The sequence below is a fragment of the Leguminivora glycinivorella genome, chromosome 18, assembly GCF_023078275.1.
Source record: "Leguminivora glycinivorella isolate SPB_JAAS2020 chromosome 18, LegGlyc_1.1, whole genome shotgun sequence".
In the NCBI taxonomy this organism is placed as follows: Eukaryota; Metazoa; Arthropoda; class Insecta; order Lepidoptera; family Tortricidae; genus Leguminivora; species Leguminivora glycinivorella.
Genome location: NC_062988.1, coordinates 20101962 through 20120469, shown reverse-complemented (window position 1 = coordinate 20120469; position 18508 = coordinate 20101962). Strand labels below are relative to the sequence as shown.

Genomic DNA, 18508 nt, shown 5'->3' with positions numbered 1-18508 from the left:
GCTTGGTTGTCTAAATGTCTATCCAACCGAGAGTGACATTCAAACTTTACATTCGATTTCAATTTAATTAAACCGACATCAAATGTGATATTCAAATGCCGCCCCGTTCCCATTCTTTCAGCAATTCCCCGCAGAACTCGAGCGACTAATTTTAATGCTTTTAATTATGTCAATAATAACCGGCATAATTGCTTTTAAAGACGTCGTAATGACTTCTAAAAGGGCTTTTTTCTTCACACAAAACGGAGGCCGTCCTTTTGGTAATAATGGTAATTAAGCATAATAGGTACGGCACAGTCTATTAGCTCTTAAAATTGGCCGTCCTATAGTTACAGTATTGAACCGCGCATTGTGTTCACTGTGTTGGTCTGTAACTCTGTACTAACATGAGTAAGTAGAAGCTTAGCATGGCCGAGCGCGGCTCACCGCAGGTTCGCGGGCAGCCGGGTGGCCGGGTAGCCGGGCAGCCGGGCAGCCGGGCAGCCGGGTACCCGGGTACCCGGGTACCCGCCCAAGTAACAATTTCTGGTCCTATAGTGGTCGAGAGCACCAAATTAAATCACATTAAATAGTCCTATAAATAGTCTATATTGGTACTGTAGAGCCGATTTGGCGCAATTATGCAGCCATTTAGTGATATAATAGGGCTATAGCAGTATCATCCGTGACGTTTAAGGTCTATAATGGTGATGTGATGATGACTATTGTGCTAATTTGTTGACATAGATGACACAGTAACGCTATTATAGTATCAATTTATGCTATAGTAGCATTTGAAATTCCGTTATACAGGTTTTTTGTTCTGTAATAGCAGTTGCCGTCCCTTTTAATGCGAATGAATGAAATTTCTAAAATAATTTAATGTGTGTAATATTTAACAAACGAGGAACTTTATGAAAAGTGGCGTGTGAACTTGTGAAGTTTAGTGTCAATCAAAATAATTTGGATTTCGTATAATTCCATCATTACTGCAAAAAGGTATGCGATGGAAATTTTACCGTTAAAAGAATATTAGTTTAATGGAGTATTTTAAGTGCGCCCTCGATTTATACCTGTTTTGAATAAAATAAATAAATATAATTTAATACAATAAAATTATTGGCACCATAGTTTCTACTATGGATCCAAGAAGTAAAACATACGCTTTTATAGTTCGACTATGTCACTTATCATACGCATTCACTGCCATAAGCCCGCCATTGTGGATTCATAGGATTGCATGAGACTTTAACTATGATCCAGTTTAACTTATAAGTTCTTTATATAGAAAACAATACTTGTTTTCAATGTTTTACTATAGAAAGATCTTCTAAACAATTTTTTTTTTTATAAAACATATAGTAAACTCAGCTATAACGCTATTGTGTTTTAAAAGAGATACCGAAACCATTATTCCACAGTTCTGTGATATAAAAAAGAAATTGTGACGTATACGGCGATGAGATATAAAAGGCATTAGAAAACGACTATTAACGCTTTTCAAAGCTATATAAACGTATCCTGAAAACTTCATTATACAGCAAAATAGCTCTATAATGGTATTCATATCACTACTACAGTGTTAAATACTGTAGCAGTGTTTTCCAAAGCCACTATATCCCAAAATAGTGGTATAGTTAGGTTTTAATTTCTGTTAAAATACGACTACTAAAAATACTATAAGCGGCTTGTTGGGAACCTTAATAGCGCAAATTGATAGCATAACAGTGATTCCTAACACTATTATACAATAATATTGTTCTTTAGTAGGTTATTTGATCCTGTTATAGACCAGGCCTATAGTGGCTGTATAAAATGGTGATATAAACGTTTACATCACTTCCTAATAACACCTTTTAGCTGTATAACACAACAACTATAGCGGCTTGTCGGGAACCTTAATAGCGTAAATTGATTGCATAACAGTGATTTCTAACACCATTATATAATAATATTGTTCTATAGTAGTCATATTTGATCCTGTTATACATCAGGCCTATAGCGGCTCTATAAAATGGTGATATAAACGTTTAGATCACTTCCTAATAACACCTTTTAGCTGTATAACGCAACAACTATAGCGGCTTCTCGGGCACCTTAATAGTGCAAATTGATTGCATAACAGTGATTTCTAACACCATTATATAATAATATTGTTATATAGTAGTCATATTTGATCCTGTTATAGACCAGGCCTATAGCGGCTCTATAAAATGGTGATATAAACGTTTACATCACTTCCTAATAACACCTTTTAGCTGTATAACGCAACAACTATAGCGGCTTGTCGGGAACCTTAATAGCGCAAATTGATTGCATAACAGTGATTTCTAACACCATTATATAATAATATTGTTCTATAGTAGTCATATTTGATCCTGTTATAGACCAGGCCTATAGCGGCTCTATAAAATGGTGATATAAACGTTTACATCACTTCCTAATAACACCTTTTAGCTGTATAACGCAACAACTATAGCAGCTTGTCGGGAACCTTAATAGCGCAAATTGATTGCATAGCAGTGATTCCTAACACTATTATACAATAATATAGATCTATAGTAGTCATATTTGATCCTGTTATAGACCAGGCCTATAGCGGCTCTATAAAATGGTGATATAAACGTTTACATCACTTCCTAATAACACCTTTTAGCGGTATAAGCTTATAGAGCTAAAAGGTGTTACTGGAGGCTTTTATACGACAAGCGGTCACGCCGAAAACCTTTATACGACATCTATAGTAGCTTTTGGCGTCGAAAACCAAAATTATAGCACTAAAATGTTACTTGGGCGGGTACCGGGCACCGGGCACCGCAGCCGCGGCGTCTGTCCGCCCACTCTCGGCACGCCAACACCACCCGCCCGACCGAAGTCATTCATTGACACGACCACTGACCTACCGTCCTATCCCAGCTCTGCCTACTATGCATTATATATGTATTATTTACATTTAATAAATCAGAAAAAAAACCTCTCTCTCACCCACTGCTTAAACCACTACAATGATAGAGACATAGCTGGGCACCGTTAATCAAATAAGTAGTTAACTTCGATAATCGTTAATCCGTTACTAAAAAAGTTAACTTCGTTAATCGTTAAAGTGATACATTTCTACAAATTTAACGGAAGTTAAAGTTAATCGATAATCCGTTAACACGTGATAAAACTTGAATTTTACTTGCATCAATAATCCGTTATATTTATTGTATTATGTTACTGTTCAGTACAGCAAAGCCTCTCAAAACATCCCTGATAGGTCAAAACGAAATGTTAACAAATGTGAGTGTGTTTATTAAAACGTCCCACTGTGTTGGTTACTATTAACGCGAGATTTACTTGTATATTTATATGAATATACTGACAAAGTGGCTTTATAGCATTCGATAAAGTGGGACGTTTTCCAGTGCACATTCACAAATTATCGTTTTGAATTGAATGTGGTCATAAATTATGCTCCAATTAGGCCCTGACATAATCGCCATGGTAAAAACCTAGGATTCACTGAGTCAATGTTGGTAAAAAGCCAAGCAAAGAGAACAATACTAGCTTATATATAATTTCGTATTTTTAACGATCGACATAGAGTGACGCTATGTCGATTTAAAAAAACTTGTATCTTCGTCTGTCAATGAAAAGAAAATTGTAGTAAGTATGTATGGAATGCATATAGACTTACTGCGTTTTAACTTTGAGGAACAGCGTGAGATACGAGATTTTTTAAAAGTAGTGACGATAAGGTTTTTTTCAGTAGCGTTCACAAAGTGTTTTTCGCTGCGCCGCTGGCGCCTGCCATGCTAGATTAACGATTAACGGACTAGGATAAATTTAACGGAAGTTAACGAATCCGTTAACACTTTTTAAAAGTTAATCCGTTAATCTAAATGTTAACTTCGTTAATTAACGATTAACGGATTAACGAGTTAATGCCCAGCTATGGATAGAGATATCTACCTCCCCTATTTAAATTATCATTTCATTGCATAAGAATAACATTTTGTAAGCAAGCTCAAGCACCACGCCACGTGGAGGCGTGGATAAGTGACGAAACGAAGTGTCGCCCGGTTTCTTCAATGTTGTACCGTAACGTCCGTAATCAAATCGTAACAATACACGCCATTACAGGCCACGATCCGATCACGAGCGAGCCGTATCCGGACCACACTCGGACAATACCGGCGCCAAATACTATACAATCATAATCACGTTTTATACAGTCTTGACACGAATACAAGACCTTTTCTTATGATAATGCACGCAATGTATACAAATAAAGACGTAATGTAGTAAAGTGCTCTAGGACTCCCACGCTGCTCGTGTACACTCGTAGACACCGTGTGTATTTATAGAAGCGGCTGTGCTGCTCACATAAATCTGAACACGCAATCTAAAGCTCTGACAATAGAGCCCTGTTCAGATATTTGTGAGTACTTTAGCTGTTCCGGATGTTCCGATACATATGGCAGCGACAGGACAACCTACTCACTGGAATATGACTGATGTAATGTTCGCACTTCTCCGGAAATTAGGCCTCGGTGTAAGTAATGGATCGGCGGAGACGAGCATTTTCATCAAGCACACGCCACTCGGCCGCGGGTCGATGCCCTTCGCGGCTGTCGGCTCATTTTGCACAAGCTTTATACTTAGTTTTACTGGTCCCGGTCTGTAAGCAAATCTCGTAAGTTTGGCCCATTTCTTAAAATTCGGTAGAGCGAAATTTTGCAGCCATATTTTTCATGTAAGTATGATAGCGCTTCAAAAGGTGACAGTTGTGAGTATTTTCTATTTGACTTAAAAATAATTTGAGATCTCAGAAATGACATATCTTACTTTTTTTATCAATGACCATTGTAAACAAAGATTCGAGTAAGTAATGTATAGTATTATTGTATAATAGTATTTCACAAACCCGTTGTCTATTAGCGCAAGTTGGGGTCGAAGTCAATCTTGTTGAGGGTTAAATTTAATACATAACTCCATTCTAATCAAACTAACTATCGTGTGTTATAAATACTAAATACTTACCCATAAATAAATAAACTAAACACTTATTAAAAAGACCAAAAACTCGATTTTTTAATTAAACGACTCCCTAAAGCGTCTCGGACATTTAAAGACGGTGAACTTAAAATTTGCGAATACCGGGAATTGCAAACACGGCGCGGAATGAAGTAGATGTACCTCCGAGCACACTCGCCGGGACCGGGGCACTCGGAGACAACAAAGGAATTTCTTTACTGCCAACTAGGACATTAAGAAAAGTAATTTGGAAGTAAAACGAGTTTGAGCACTCGCCCATAAGCTATTGTGTAAGGTCTCTAGCATTATCCCATTCGACTTCTACAAGTATTAACTGCCGCACGAGCGATGAACTAACTAGGAATCGAATGGATTCGTGGCCAAATTTGGCAGTCATAATTTTACTAACATCCAATCGGAAACTTATAATTTTGGGAGTAAACGGATTACTTCATGACTATAGGTATGTACTGAGGTACTTTAAAATTATTTGTTAAGGCGTTTATTTGTTTGGCTGTTCAGGATCCTGTCGGACGCGCGCGGGCTGACCGAGCTGCCGTCGCTAGAGGGCGCTGCGCGGCTGCACACGCTGCGGGCCGACCGCGCGCGGCTGCGGGCGCTGCCGCCCGACCTGTGCGCGCACGCGCCAAGTCTGCGGGTGCTGTAAGTTACCTACCTACTTACCTACACTTTAGCCTAGTCCTAAGTCCAACTCAGTTCGAGTATTTTTACCTCTACGTGCAGGATCCTCTCGGATTCCCGCGATTTAACCGAGCTGACATCAGTGGAAGGCATCAGAGCGTCTTCACATACTACCTATAACTTTGTACATATATATTAATATTACCTATCATATATCTAATAATTGTAAAGTGTATTCAAACAGGCGCAATGAATAACATCCTGCATGACATCTGTCTCATTAACCGCTATACCGGTAAGATTAACTAAATGATCGACAGCTATATATAACGCCGCAAATGAATCCCGATGTTTTTAGACGAAGTGTGAACAGCTTGCCGCAGCACTCTGTCGCAGTGAGCCGGCCACGATCCGCGCCGGGACCGCCGCGCCGCGCTGCAACAAGGTTCCTAATCCCCGATCGCGGCCATTTGCATATTGAGTGGAGCGGTGTCGCGCTAATAGTCCTCCGGCTTTGCTCCCGCCTCCAGCTCGAACGTACGCAAGCGCCCGGCTTAGCCGTCCCAAACGAGCCCTTTTATAAAACCAGCCGAGTCCACCTCGCGCTCGCAAACACTCAATTTGTCGGCTTTTTGCGTCACAATTTGCATAATACCGGCGTCTGATACAACTGATACAGCTTACAACTCTGGCGCGGAAATGAAATGTAGGAGCTGAAATGTCGTGTTTAGCTCCTTTTCAGATTTAAATTGGAGTGGAACTGGGTTGCGGAATCAATTCAGAGATTTAAATTGAGTCAGCAAGTTCTATAGTGGAAGCAAGATCCTCCTGATTGAGAAAAGCTTAACTGTTTGTTTTTGTAGGTTAGGTATTATAAAATACAACGCTTTAGCACTACCTCCACTTACTGACATGTACTTATATGTAAAAATAAATCTTAGAAATATGATCGACCTGATGATATTGATGGTCATATTTATTTGACCTACTTAAATGATTGCCAAGTGTATAGTGTAATGAGCGTGTGTGTGTGTGTGTGTTGGCGACAGGGCGGTGCAGTCGAACGAGCTGGAGGAGCTGCCGGACCTGCGCGACTGCGGGGAGCTGCGCGTGCTGTGAGTATATACGTTATATTCGTTTAATAATAACTTATTAGTAATCTGCGCTTATACTCACGCTCGGTGTTAAATGGGATATCAGTGCTAAATACTCTTTTACTACATATCATAAATCTTGCCACAATAAAAATACAATGTTTCTCGATAAATATAAGCGGAACGACGCTGTTAATATAAGTGATAGTAATAAAGTGATCAAGTTCCGCTATCGTTCTGAGAGAAATGGACTTGGACAGCCATTATTATATTATTATCGTCATTATGAACGAAACTTTTACATTGACTTCAATTACGCCCTTTAGTTCCAGTGGTTTATGATTATGATTATTGCCGCCTTTTAGTATCTATCGCAAAAGTTTAGTCTGCGTTTATGGTTCGTCGTTTTGCGTCTTAAAAGTGACATTTGAGCTTGTAAGTAAATCGTTTCTGATATGCTTATTGAGACTATTGAGAGGCCCCCGTACCTATATGGCAAACAATTATTTGTCAAGAAGTACGAGCGAATATCGATATACCGAGCCAGAGATGCAGAGAGAGAGGCACCCCCTTCTGCAAACAAATTTGTGTTCCGATGTGATGTGTAAGCATACCTAATTAGATTAAGTAGGCTAGATGCTTTATATATGGAAACTGTATTACTCATAATGATCAGCTTATTCTATCTGTATTCTAATCGACATTACATATTGATGCCTTGGAGAGTCAACATGTGTTTCATTTATTAAACTCTACTACATCCCTACCGAATAGAACATGCACCAATAGCTTCGACCAATACATGGCGACCTTGCCAAAGCGTGTCAGCGTGTTGAGGAACTACGACCACTAAGGCTTCTCTGCAGCATTTCGTCGGTTTGCTATTTTCAAGATGGGGAAAACTGTGTCTAGAGTGGAGAAGGAAGAGGTCATCATAGCTCAGGCCGGTCAGGGCAATAGCGCCAGGACGAGTCAGGACATCAGCCACGCGGATGGGCAATCATACATAACGATGGCTATGGGAGTGATGATCACCGTTATCTTCGTCTATCTCGTCTGGAAAAGGATCCACAAGTGTCTGACGCAGAAGATCGAGCGCCAGGCGGCTGCTATGGTGATGCGCAGGCGTGCGTCCGTCTAAGGTGGCGGGCAGCGGCTGTCGTGGGGATTCCTGGAGCGCTGCGGATCGGCAAAGCAGTGTGAGTGTCCTACCACGAACTAAGTGACAAAGACTTTCATCGGACTACCGGAAAAATCATGTAAGTGTAGTGAAGTGACAAAGACTTTCATCGGCCTGCCGGGAAATCATGTAAGTGTAGTGAATTATTTTCCTATGGACTGTAGACCTTATCGTGTGGCGTTATATTAGCTTAAGGCTCGTTATAGTTATGCCAGATGTTTTAGAATTTTATAAGCGCATTAATTATTTTAAGGAATATTTGCTTAAGCTTGGGCCAGTTAGAAGAAGCGAGAAGTTAGGGCAGGAAAAATTTTCGGAAGCAAAGTCGGTTTATAACGAGTATAATGCCTATTTAGAGATTTATATTTCAAAGGTAGAAAAGGGGGAAGTGCCCCTCGACAATAAGGTACAACAGTATATTGCGGAAGTCGAAAGAGCATATGCTAAAATATTGCAACTGTTCGGGGAATCGCAACAATTAATTAATTCAAACATGGGTTCCAAATCGAATTTCGACTTGAAGACGGCAGTCTCTCTTTTGCCCGTCATGGATGATACTGAAAAGGTTTCTTTGCAATTAATCGACGCCATAGAGTTGTATGGGACAATGATAGTCGAAGCTGACATCCCGGTGTTGATAAATTTCGTTTTGAAAACACGTTTGTCTTACAATGCAAAACTGCGGTTAACAGGTACCTATACCACAGTAGCGAGTTTAATTGCAGATATGAAACTTCATCTGCTAACTCGGAGGTCGGATACCGCTTTGCAGAAACAGTTGCAGACGGCTAGGCAGGCGGGAAAGAGTATAGAGCAGTTCGGTAGAGATTTAGAGGATATTTTTGTCAAGCTGACAATTTCACAAGCCAATGGTGATTCGAGTGCTTACAGTGTTCTAAAACCCCTTAATGAAAGGCAGGCTATTCACAGGTTTACCAGTGGTTTGCGAAATGACCGGTTAAGTACGGTAATATCGGCTCGCAATTACACGTCTCTTAAAGACGCAATACAGGGTGCTAAGGATGAAGAGATTGCGATGACGCCAACACCCTCAGAGCAGGTGTTCGCGGTGCGCGGTAGGGGTGCAAGAGCCCAAATAGCTTCGGGTCGTGGAAATGTATATTTCAACAGTAGGGTAGGTGCAGCGAGACACCCGCAGTACGAGTACAGGAAAACCGAAGGACGCGCTTCCTACTTGCCCAGAGGCAGAGGCGGTGGCGCTTTCAGGGGTGGTTTACGCGGCCATGGATATCGTAAGAGCTACGGGCATAATGGTAACGGTTTCGGACCCCGTAAGCCCCATAATAAGCAGTACGTAAACACGGCTCGTGAGTGCAATGACACGAACGAGTCACCAGCCAGATCGTCTGATCTTCAGTTTTTTCGTAACTAACACCTTACCTTATATTATGGCCTTCGGTAACGTGAATTCAGTTCAGCTTCACGTAAATGGAAAGTCGTTGACATGGCTATTGGACACCGGAGCGTCATTGAGTGCAGTCAAACATGGTTCGATAAGACCAACAGCTCCGATGATTCACCCACACACAACAAACGTAAATGGGCTAGGCGGTGTAATTACATCTGTTGGTTACAGCTATCTCGATTTATTTTATGAGACAAATGAATCATTTAGTCACAAATTTCATGTTTTTGAAAATTTACCGGTTGACGCGGACGGGATCCTGGGTCAGGATTTCTTAAAAAAATATAGAGGCAATATAGATTTTGAAACGGACGTTTTGAAATTGAAAAACGGTAACCGCACATCCTTTATACCGGTACGCGTTTACTCTACACATAGCAGTAACGAACAATCATTCATTGAGTTACCTTCGCGAAGTGAAATTTTTGTAAAAGTTCCCATTAATGTCGCGGGAGATTTTGTTGTTTATGCCAGCGAAGTATGCGAGGGTATTTTCATAGCAAATTCTTTGTCTAGAAGTACGGATGGTAATTTGACTGTTAAACTATTGAACACGCGAGAGCAGGTTGTGAGGATTAAGTGTGTTACTCCCGAAATTAGGCGACTGGAGGAATTTGACGTTCTTAATTTTGATGAATGTCCAAATAACGCCGAAAGAGTGAAACTGTTGCTTTCTTTGTTAAAATTGAATTATTTAAATTCGGAAGAAAACGCCAGCATCTCAAGTATTTGCGCTAAGTTTGCCGATATTTTTCACCTACCAGGTGATAAGCTGAATACCATGAACCTTTACGAACAAAAAATCCATTTAAAGCCTAATGAATCTCCAGTTTACAGTAAGCCATACAGATTGCCTCACTCTCAAAAAGCGGAAATTAAAAAACAAATCGATCAAATGTTACGAGATGACATAATCGAAGAGTCCTATTCGGAATGGGCTAGTCCTTTGTTAATAGTACCTAAAAAAGCAGATTCCAGCGGGGAAAAGAAATGGAGGGTCGTAATTGACTACAGAAAAGTTAACGAGCGTATAGAGAATGACAAATTTCCATTACCGAATATTACCGAGATATTGGATTCACTGTCTGGTGCAATTTATTTCAGCACCTTGGACCTTAATCAAGGATACTATCAAGTAAAACTCGACCCTAAGAGTAGGCAATACACGGCATTTTTGGCTGATAAACACTACCAAATGAAGCGCCTCCCAATGGGTCTAAAAACGAGTGCTAGTGCGTTTAGCAGAGCGATGACAGTTGCAATGACGGGTTTGAATTACTTACAATGTATCGTTTACCTTGACGATATTATCGTCATGGGACGAAATCTTCAGGAGCATAGCAAAAATTTAATAGACGTATTTTCGAGGCTGAGGAAAGTCAACTTTAAACTTAACCCACTAAAATGTACGTTTCTAAAAAGGAAATTTTATATTTAGGCCATTTAGTTACGTCAGATGGAATCAAACCAGATCCAAGCAAAATTTTAGCGATTAAAAATTATCCAACTCCAAAAAATGAAGATGAAGCTAGAAGGTTCGTAGCGTTTGCGAACTATTACAGAAAATTTATTCCGAAGTTTGCCGAAATAGCTCAGCCAATAAATAATTTATTTAAAAAAAACGTAGACTTTGTATGGACTAATGAATGTTCAGATGCATTTAATACCCTAAAAACAGCAATGAGTAACCCACCATTGCTACAATATCCTAACTTTTCAGAAGATAACGAGTTTAGAATACACACCGATGCGTCAGGGATAGCGATAGGCTGCGTTTTATCAAACGGAGATGGTTTACCTGTTGCTTACGCCAGTAGACCCCTGAACAAAGCGGAGAAAAATTATCCCACCATTGAGAAAGAGCTTTTAGCTATTTTGTGGGGAATAAAATATTTCAGACCTTATTTATTTGGACGACGTTTCAGAGTAATTACGGATCATAGGCCGTTAGTCTATTTATTTAACATGAAGGATCCCTCCAGCCGCCTAACCAAGTTCAAATTGTATTTACAGGAGTACGATTTTGTGGTAGAGTATTTGAAAGGTAAAGATAATGTGGCTGCAGACGCATTATCAAGGGTTGAGATAACTAGTGAACAGCTGAAAGACATGAGTGAAAGAGTTATGTTCGTAACAACACGTGGGCAAAAGAAGCGAATGGAAGAGAAAGAAAGGCAAAAAAATGCCGGCACTACGGATTTCCAAAACGGTTGGATTGATCACCCAAACGTGGCCGAAATTCTAAAAAAACCTAACAATTCAACACAATTAAGTTTTAATTCAGAAGAGTATCGCAAGTGTGCGAAAATGAATGATTGTATTTATAGCAGAAACAATACGTTTGTATATACACCCTCATTGTCACTTATTAGCGTTGCACCAGTATCCCTATCATGTATGAAACGAGCTTTCTTCATGAGGGAATTGGAAGCTTTCTGCAATATTATAAACATTAACGAAATATGCGTTATTAAAAACAAAGACAATGAAAAGATTATCAAAGAGCTAGCTCAACATATAAAAAATATAAGTAAGTGGTCCGGGCCACGACTATGTATTATAAAGGGTGCAAAAGAAGTAAAGAATAAAGATGACAGGCGAGTCATCATGAATGATTTTCATATCTTACCCACTAGCGGACACGCGGGTATGCGTAGGATGACGAATAATATAAAACGTCACTACTACTGGCCAAGCATGGAAAATGACATAAAAGCTTTTGTAAAAAAATGCGATAAATGCCAAAAGCAAAAATTCCATAAACACATAAAAGAACCGATGTCTATTACTACCACAGCCACATCGGCATGTGAAAAAGTGTATCTAGATCTAGTTGGCCCTTTAACTAAAGATAACAACGGGTATAGTTACATATTGACGATACAGTGCGAGCTCACTAAGTACGTATGGGCTTACCCATTACCCAATAAAGAGACCGAAACGGTCGCGCGAGCATTCGTTGAAGGTTTTATTTTACATTACGGCATCCCGCGCGAGATAGCAACAGACCGAGGTTCTGAATTTATTTCTTCAACTATGCAAAATACGTGTAAATTGTTAAAAATAAATCAGATACAATCCACGGCATATCACCATGAGAGTCTCGGTTCTTTGGAGAACTCTCATAAGGCCCTGGGAGCTTTCCTCAGAATCCAGACGGATAACCAGGCTCACGAATGGAGCAACTGGCTTCAATTCTGGTGCTTCAGTTATAACACGACTATGCATTCTGAAACTAAGTATACTCCCTTCGAATTAGTATTCGGAAAACTTTGTAATTTACCAACTAATATAACTAATAATAATATAGATCCTGTGTATAACTTCGATGATTATCCGATAGCTTTAAGGTATAGATTGCAAAAGGCTCAGGAAGACGCCAGAAATAATTTAATTATGTCAAAGCAGTTAAGAAAAGAAAGATATGATAAAACATGTAATCCAATTAAGTATAAAATAGGCGATTTATTATTAGTGAAAAAAGAAGGACGTGAAAAAATGGACCCAGTGTATTTAGGTCCATACTCTGTTATTGAAGACATGGATGTTAATGTAAAAGTTTCTATAGGAAATAAACAAAATGTAATCCATAAAAATAGAACTATTCCTTATTTTATGTAACGAGTTATGCTAGTAATAAGTTAGTCATAATCATTGACTCATCGGTGCACCAGGTGTGCGTCACATTTCATTATATTATTGTTATCGTAACCTAAGAGAGTAATCACCTCACCATAATTATGAGCGTGTCGTATTATACAATAACACATAAAAGTGATTGACCTGTATTTTTATTGTAGGTTAATTTGAAAGTTTGTTAAACATGATTTTTTTTGTGTAATATTTTTTTTTCTTTTCTAAAAAAAAAAAAAAAAAAAGGGGGAAGGTGTGATGTGTAAGCATACCTAATTAGATTAAGTAGGCTAGATGCTTTATATATGGAAACTGTATTACTCATAATGATCAGCTTATTCTATCTGTATTCTAATCGACATTACATATTGATGCCTTGGAGAGTCAACATGTGTTTCATTTATTAAACTCTACTACATCCCTACCGAATAGAACATGCACCAATAGCTTCGACCAATACACCGAGAGGTCACCTCGTCTCTTCATCTAAATGTATTTATGACCCGGTGATATCAAAACCACATAAAATCTCCAACGATTTGTACGTATAAATCGGCCTCTCAGTAAAGTTATGTGGTCTCAGCCAGTGTAAAAGCCGCGCATGAAAGTGCCAAGTGTTTCGGAACAGCCTGCTGGCACATTAGGCGCAAAACTGCCGAAGCGTCGCTCATAAACACAATTCCACAAAACTTCACACGCCATTAAATTCAATGAAAGGTTCCTCGCATGCGGCTCACGCGGTGGGTGGCCGGTGACATACGACTGCGCCGCCGCCGCCGCCGCCGCCTCCGCCGCACTACTAGTGCGAGTCCCGTCCGGCGTCCCGGCGTCCGGCACACTGGCTTCAGCCAAAAGTCCATTTGTTTTACTTAATGTTTGTTATTCATAAACCCTGTTCAAGCTACATTTATTAACAGTTGTTTATTTGGCGTTTCAAATGAAAAAAGCAGTGAATTCGTGCAAATAAATAACAATTTACCTACGAACGAACAAATTTTATAGATATTAAAGGAAAAATGAAGATGAATGTAGATCGGTACAACAAAGAAAGGTTTGTAGGTACAAACCGGCAAGAATGTCGCTTTTCAAACCAACGTTTTAGCGAAAACGGTTTGTTTATTTTCTTGCATAGGAATCGTGACATCAAGTTAATCAATGATAATGAAGGAATAACTACGCGATGATAATGTTTTCTAAAAAAACTGCGACCATTTTCATGGTAGGCAAATAAGTTAGATGGGATATATTATAATTATACATACAAAGTTAGATGTGATATAATTATGTACATGTGTGTGTGGGAAGGTAGGCCGGTGGCCGCCACGCTAATGCTGTTTGCGCTACTGACTGAGACCCCCATCCCAAAGTCAACAGCCGCCACACAATAAATACCTATCCACACAAAACTCTATCTCGGTAAAAATCAGGCCGCGGGAATATTGACATATCGGGTCTCCACCTCCAGCCTCGCTGCCGCTGCCGTGATTTACAGGCGAGCCAGCGTTTTGCGAATTCATGTACAATAACACCTCATGTCAGGCAAAACGATAAGTGCCCTATTTAGGAACATCAGCGACATTAAATCTTTCTTATTTCGCCTTAACTGCTCTTTTCTGCTTGTTTTGTATTTTATCATGCAGGGATCAGTTTTAACGTTATTTTTAAAGAGATGTGAAATATGTATAAGTAGATTACGTTAGAGACAAACGGTATTATATATTTTACTATGTACCTATGACTGACTAACTCACATAAGTACATTAACATAATTATAAAGATAACATACAACTTCGACAACTTTATATATCTTACATGTATAAAGTATAATAATACAGCAAGAGTTTCTTGCAACCCAAAGATTCGCTTACAAATTCATATTTTAACTTCATATAATAATAAAAAATAAAAAAATATTGGGGACACATACTATACAAATACAAACAAATACAAATAATTTATTAATAAAAAACATAATTGTAGAGTGATTGTTCTTAAAGGCTATGTATATACATAGAAAACATCCATTGACTCAGGAACAAATATCTGTGCTCATCACACAAATAAATGCCCTTACCGGGATTCGAACCCAGGACCGCGGCTCAGCAGGCAGGGTTACTACCGACTGAGCCAGACCGGTCGTCATATTTACTTACACGTCGTCGAGAAATCCAAAAAAGCCTCCAGTTCCATTGTACACATTTTCCACCTCTATTTTTACACCTACAGCTAGAGGTATGGAACGGCGACCCACAGACTGAGTACGAGTAGATAACAGTAATATAATCTACAATAACCGTATAATGCCGTTGCATTTCGGCAGGGACCTGTCTTGGAACCGCATCTCTTTCCTGGAGGGCGGCGCGCTGCGCGGGCTGCGCTCGCTCACAGACCTACTGCTCGCCGGCAACCTGCTGCGGCGCGTGCCGCGGCAGGCCTTCGCGCACACGCCCGGCCTCCGCACCCTGTGAGTACACCGCACCAGACACATCTCATCGCCTGCTGCTCGCCGGCAACCTGCTGCGGCGCGTGCCGCGGCAGGCCTTCGCGCACACGCCCGGCCTCCGCACCCTGTGAGTACACCGCACCAGACACATCTCATCGCCTGCTGCTCGCCGGCAACCTGCTGCGGCGCGTGCCGCGGCAGGCCTTCGCGCACACGCCCGGGCTCCGCACCCTGTGAGTACACCGCACCAGACACATCGCCTGCTGCTTGCCGGCAACCTGCTGCGGCGCGTGCCGCGGCAGGTCTTCGCGCACACGCCCGGCCTCCGCACCCTGTGAGTACACCGCACCAGACACATCTCATCGCCTGCTGCTCGCCGGCAACCTGCTGCGGCGCGTGCCGCGGCAGGCCTTCGCGCACACGCCCGGCCTCCGCACCCTGTGAGTACACCGCACCAGACACATCTCACCGCCTGCTGATCGCCGGCAACCGGCTGCGCCGCGTGCCACGGCGTTTCGTTCGTCGAAGTTTTGAGCGAAGCTAAACTTTAGGCATTTTTGGCTATGAATTTATTTTTAAATTGTTAATTTAATATAAGTAATGTATTCTTTTTTGTTTTTCAGAAACCTTGAAAGCAACGAAATTGAACACATCGACATCGAAGCGTTTGTGCCCATACCGAACTTAGAAGACTTGTAAGTATTATAAGAATGGACATCATAATTTGAATGAAATTGGTATACGATGCAAGTAGACGCCGATACAGACGGACTGCAACCCAACTGCAACTTGTTTGTTAAATGCAACGTCTGAATCTGCCCTAACATGAAATAATCGCTATTAGTATGAGAACTCAGAGCAATGTTGACTGTGCGCAGGAACGTAGGCAACAACGTGTTCCCGCTGCTGCCGGGCGGCGGGCTGCAGCGCCTGCGCCGCCTGCGCGCGCACAACAACCCCCAGCTCACCAGCTTCCACCCGCCCGACGTGTTCCCGCGCATCGAGGTAACCACACACTGCTCCTCTGTGCAGGGGCTAGCCAACATGCTGCAGCGCCTGCGCGCGCACAACAACCCCCAGCTCACCAGCTTCCACCCGCCCGACGTGTTCCCGCGCATCGAGGTAACCACACACTGCTCCTCTGTGCAGGGGCTAGCCAACATGCTGCAGCGCCTGCGCGCGCACAACAACCCCCAGCTCACCAGCTTCCACCCGCCCGACGTGTTCCCGCGCATCGAGGCTGTGCAGGGGCTAGCCAACATGCTGCAGCGCCTCCTCGCAGGTAATCCACACACTGCTCCTCTGTGCAGGGGCTAGCCAACATGCTGCAGCGCCTGCGCGCGCACAACAACCCCCAGCTCACCAGCTTCCACCCGTCCGACGTGTTCCCGCGCATCGAGGTAACCACACACTGCTCCTCTGTGCAGGGGCTAGCCAACATGCTGCAGCGCCTGCCCGCGCACAACAACCCCCAGCTCACCAGCTTCCACCCGCCCGACGTGTTCCCGCGCATCGAGGTAACCACACACTGCTCCTCTGTGCAGGGGCTAGCCAACATGCTGCAGCGCCTGCGCGCGCACAACAACCCCCAGCTCACCAGCTTCCACCCGCCCGACGTGTTCCCGCGCATCGAGGTAGCATTTTCTTTTGATCACTCAGGCGGAACCCGTTATCTATCCCACTGACCCGAGACAGCTAAGTTTGCACTTCGTCCTGCGGTGTTCAATCGGATTAGAGCGGAGTTTCGGTAACACGACTGCAGATCACCATTCCGTCACCGACAGGTATTCTAAACACAATGTATATTCTTGCATGCGGCAGACGCTATCAACTCTGACCACGACTCCTCTAATTCCTCCTGACCTTCTGAAATCAAAATGCCAAACTGTGTTTGGTTTTTCAGTTGACAATGTCAGTTAGATAGTTAGTTTATGTATTGTATGTGTGTAGACGCTGGTGCTGTCGTACGCGTACCACTGCTGCGAGTACATGCCGCTGATGGCGGCGGCGGACGGCGGCTGGGCGGCGCCGGTGCCGGCGCCCGAGCCCGCCGACGAGGAGGGGGGGTTCACGGACGAGGTGCTGCCCCTCCCGCCGCACGTGGACCTAGCGCGCTGGGCCAACTCCTCCGACCTCTGGGCTCACTACCGTGAGTACACGCCACTCTATGATTGTAATACAAATGTATCATTGGACATGTTTTCACCACACAGTGGAAGGTTGAACAACTCTGGTATGACGAATGTTATACAAAATTTGAGTTATAACATTCGTTGGTTGGCTCAACTGAACCTTAGTAATACTTCAAAAATTTTTTTTCGTACCTAACAACGTAACTCATATAGATATGTTCAATATATTCCATCAAAATGTATGTGGTGTTTCAAATAAAACAAACGAGCTAGAAATTTACCTTAACGAACAGGATAACGCCTTAGATTACGTGTGTATTAGCGAGCACTTTCTTAATAAAAACTCTGTTTCTTCTTTTAACTTACCTAATTATAGGTTAGCTTCTTTCAACACAAGACCATCTAAAAAGAGGGGTGGAACATTGATTATGGCATCTTCAGATAGAGAGTCACAAGAATTGGTAATGTGTAATAAACTATATGTGTCAGACGGCTTTGAAATATGTGGAATCAAAACTAATGTATATATTTTTTGCTGCTATAGATGTCCTAGAGATAGTAATTTTGAAGTATTCATACAGCAACTAGAACTCTTGCTGGATTACCTTTTTGATAAAAAAGCAATTATTTGTGGCGACTTTAATGTAAATCTTTTAAAAGATACAAAACAGCGCTCCGATTTCCTAAATATTCTTAAATGTTAAAATTTTAAGCACCTTATTAACGACGTAACATTCAAGCGTAATGATTCACAATCATGTGTTGATAACTTTATAACCAATTTGCCTTCTAACCAAGATATAAAAAAACCGGCCAAGAGCGTGTCGGGCCACGCTCAGTGTAGGGTTCCGTAGTTTTCCGTACTTTTCTCAAAAACTACTGAACCTATCAAGTTTAAAACAATTTTCCTAGAAAGTCTTTATAAAGTTCTACTTTTGTGATTTTTTTCATATTTTTTAA

The 18508-nt window shown here is 41.6% G+C and overlaps 1 protein-coding gene across 1 annotated transcript in view; it reads left to right on the top strand.

Annotated features, from left to right (window-relative positions):
• The window catches only part of LOC125235903 (lutropin-choriogonadotropic hormone receptor), a 120609-nt gene that overhangs the window by 87384 nt on the left and 14717 nt on the right, over window positions 1-18508 (top strand). Inside the window, 6 exon segments of the mRNA XM_048142534.1 lie at window positions 5521-5661; window positions 6690-6755; window positions 15294-15437; window positions 16040-16111; window positions 16295-16421; window positions 17367-17565. Coding sequence (XP_047998491.1) covers window positions 5521-5661; window positions 6690-6755; window positions 15294-15437; window positions 16040-16111; window positions 16295-16421; window positions 17367-17565 — 749 coding nt within the window.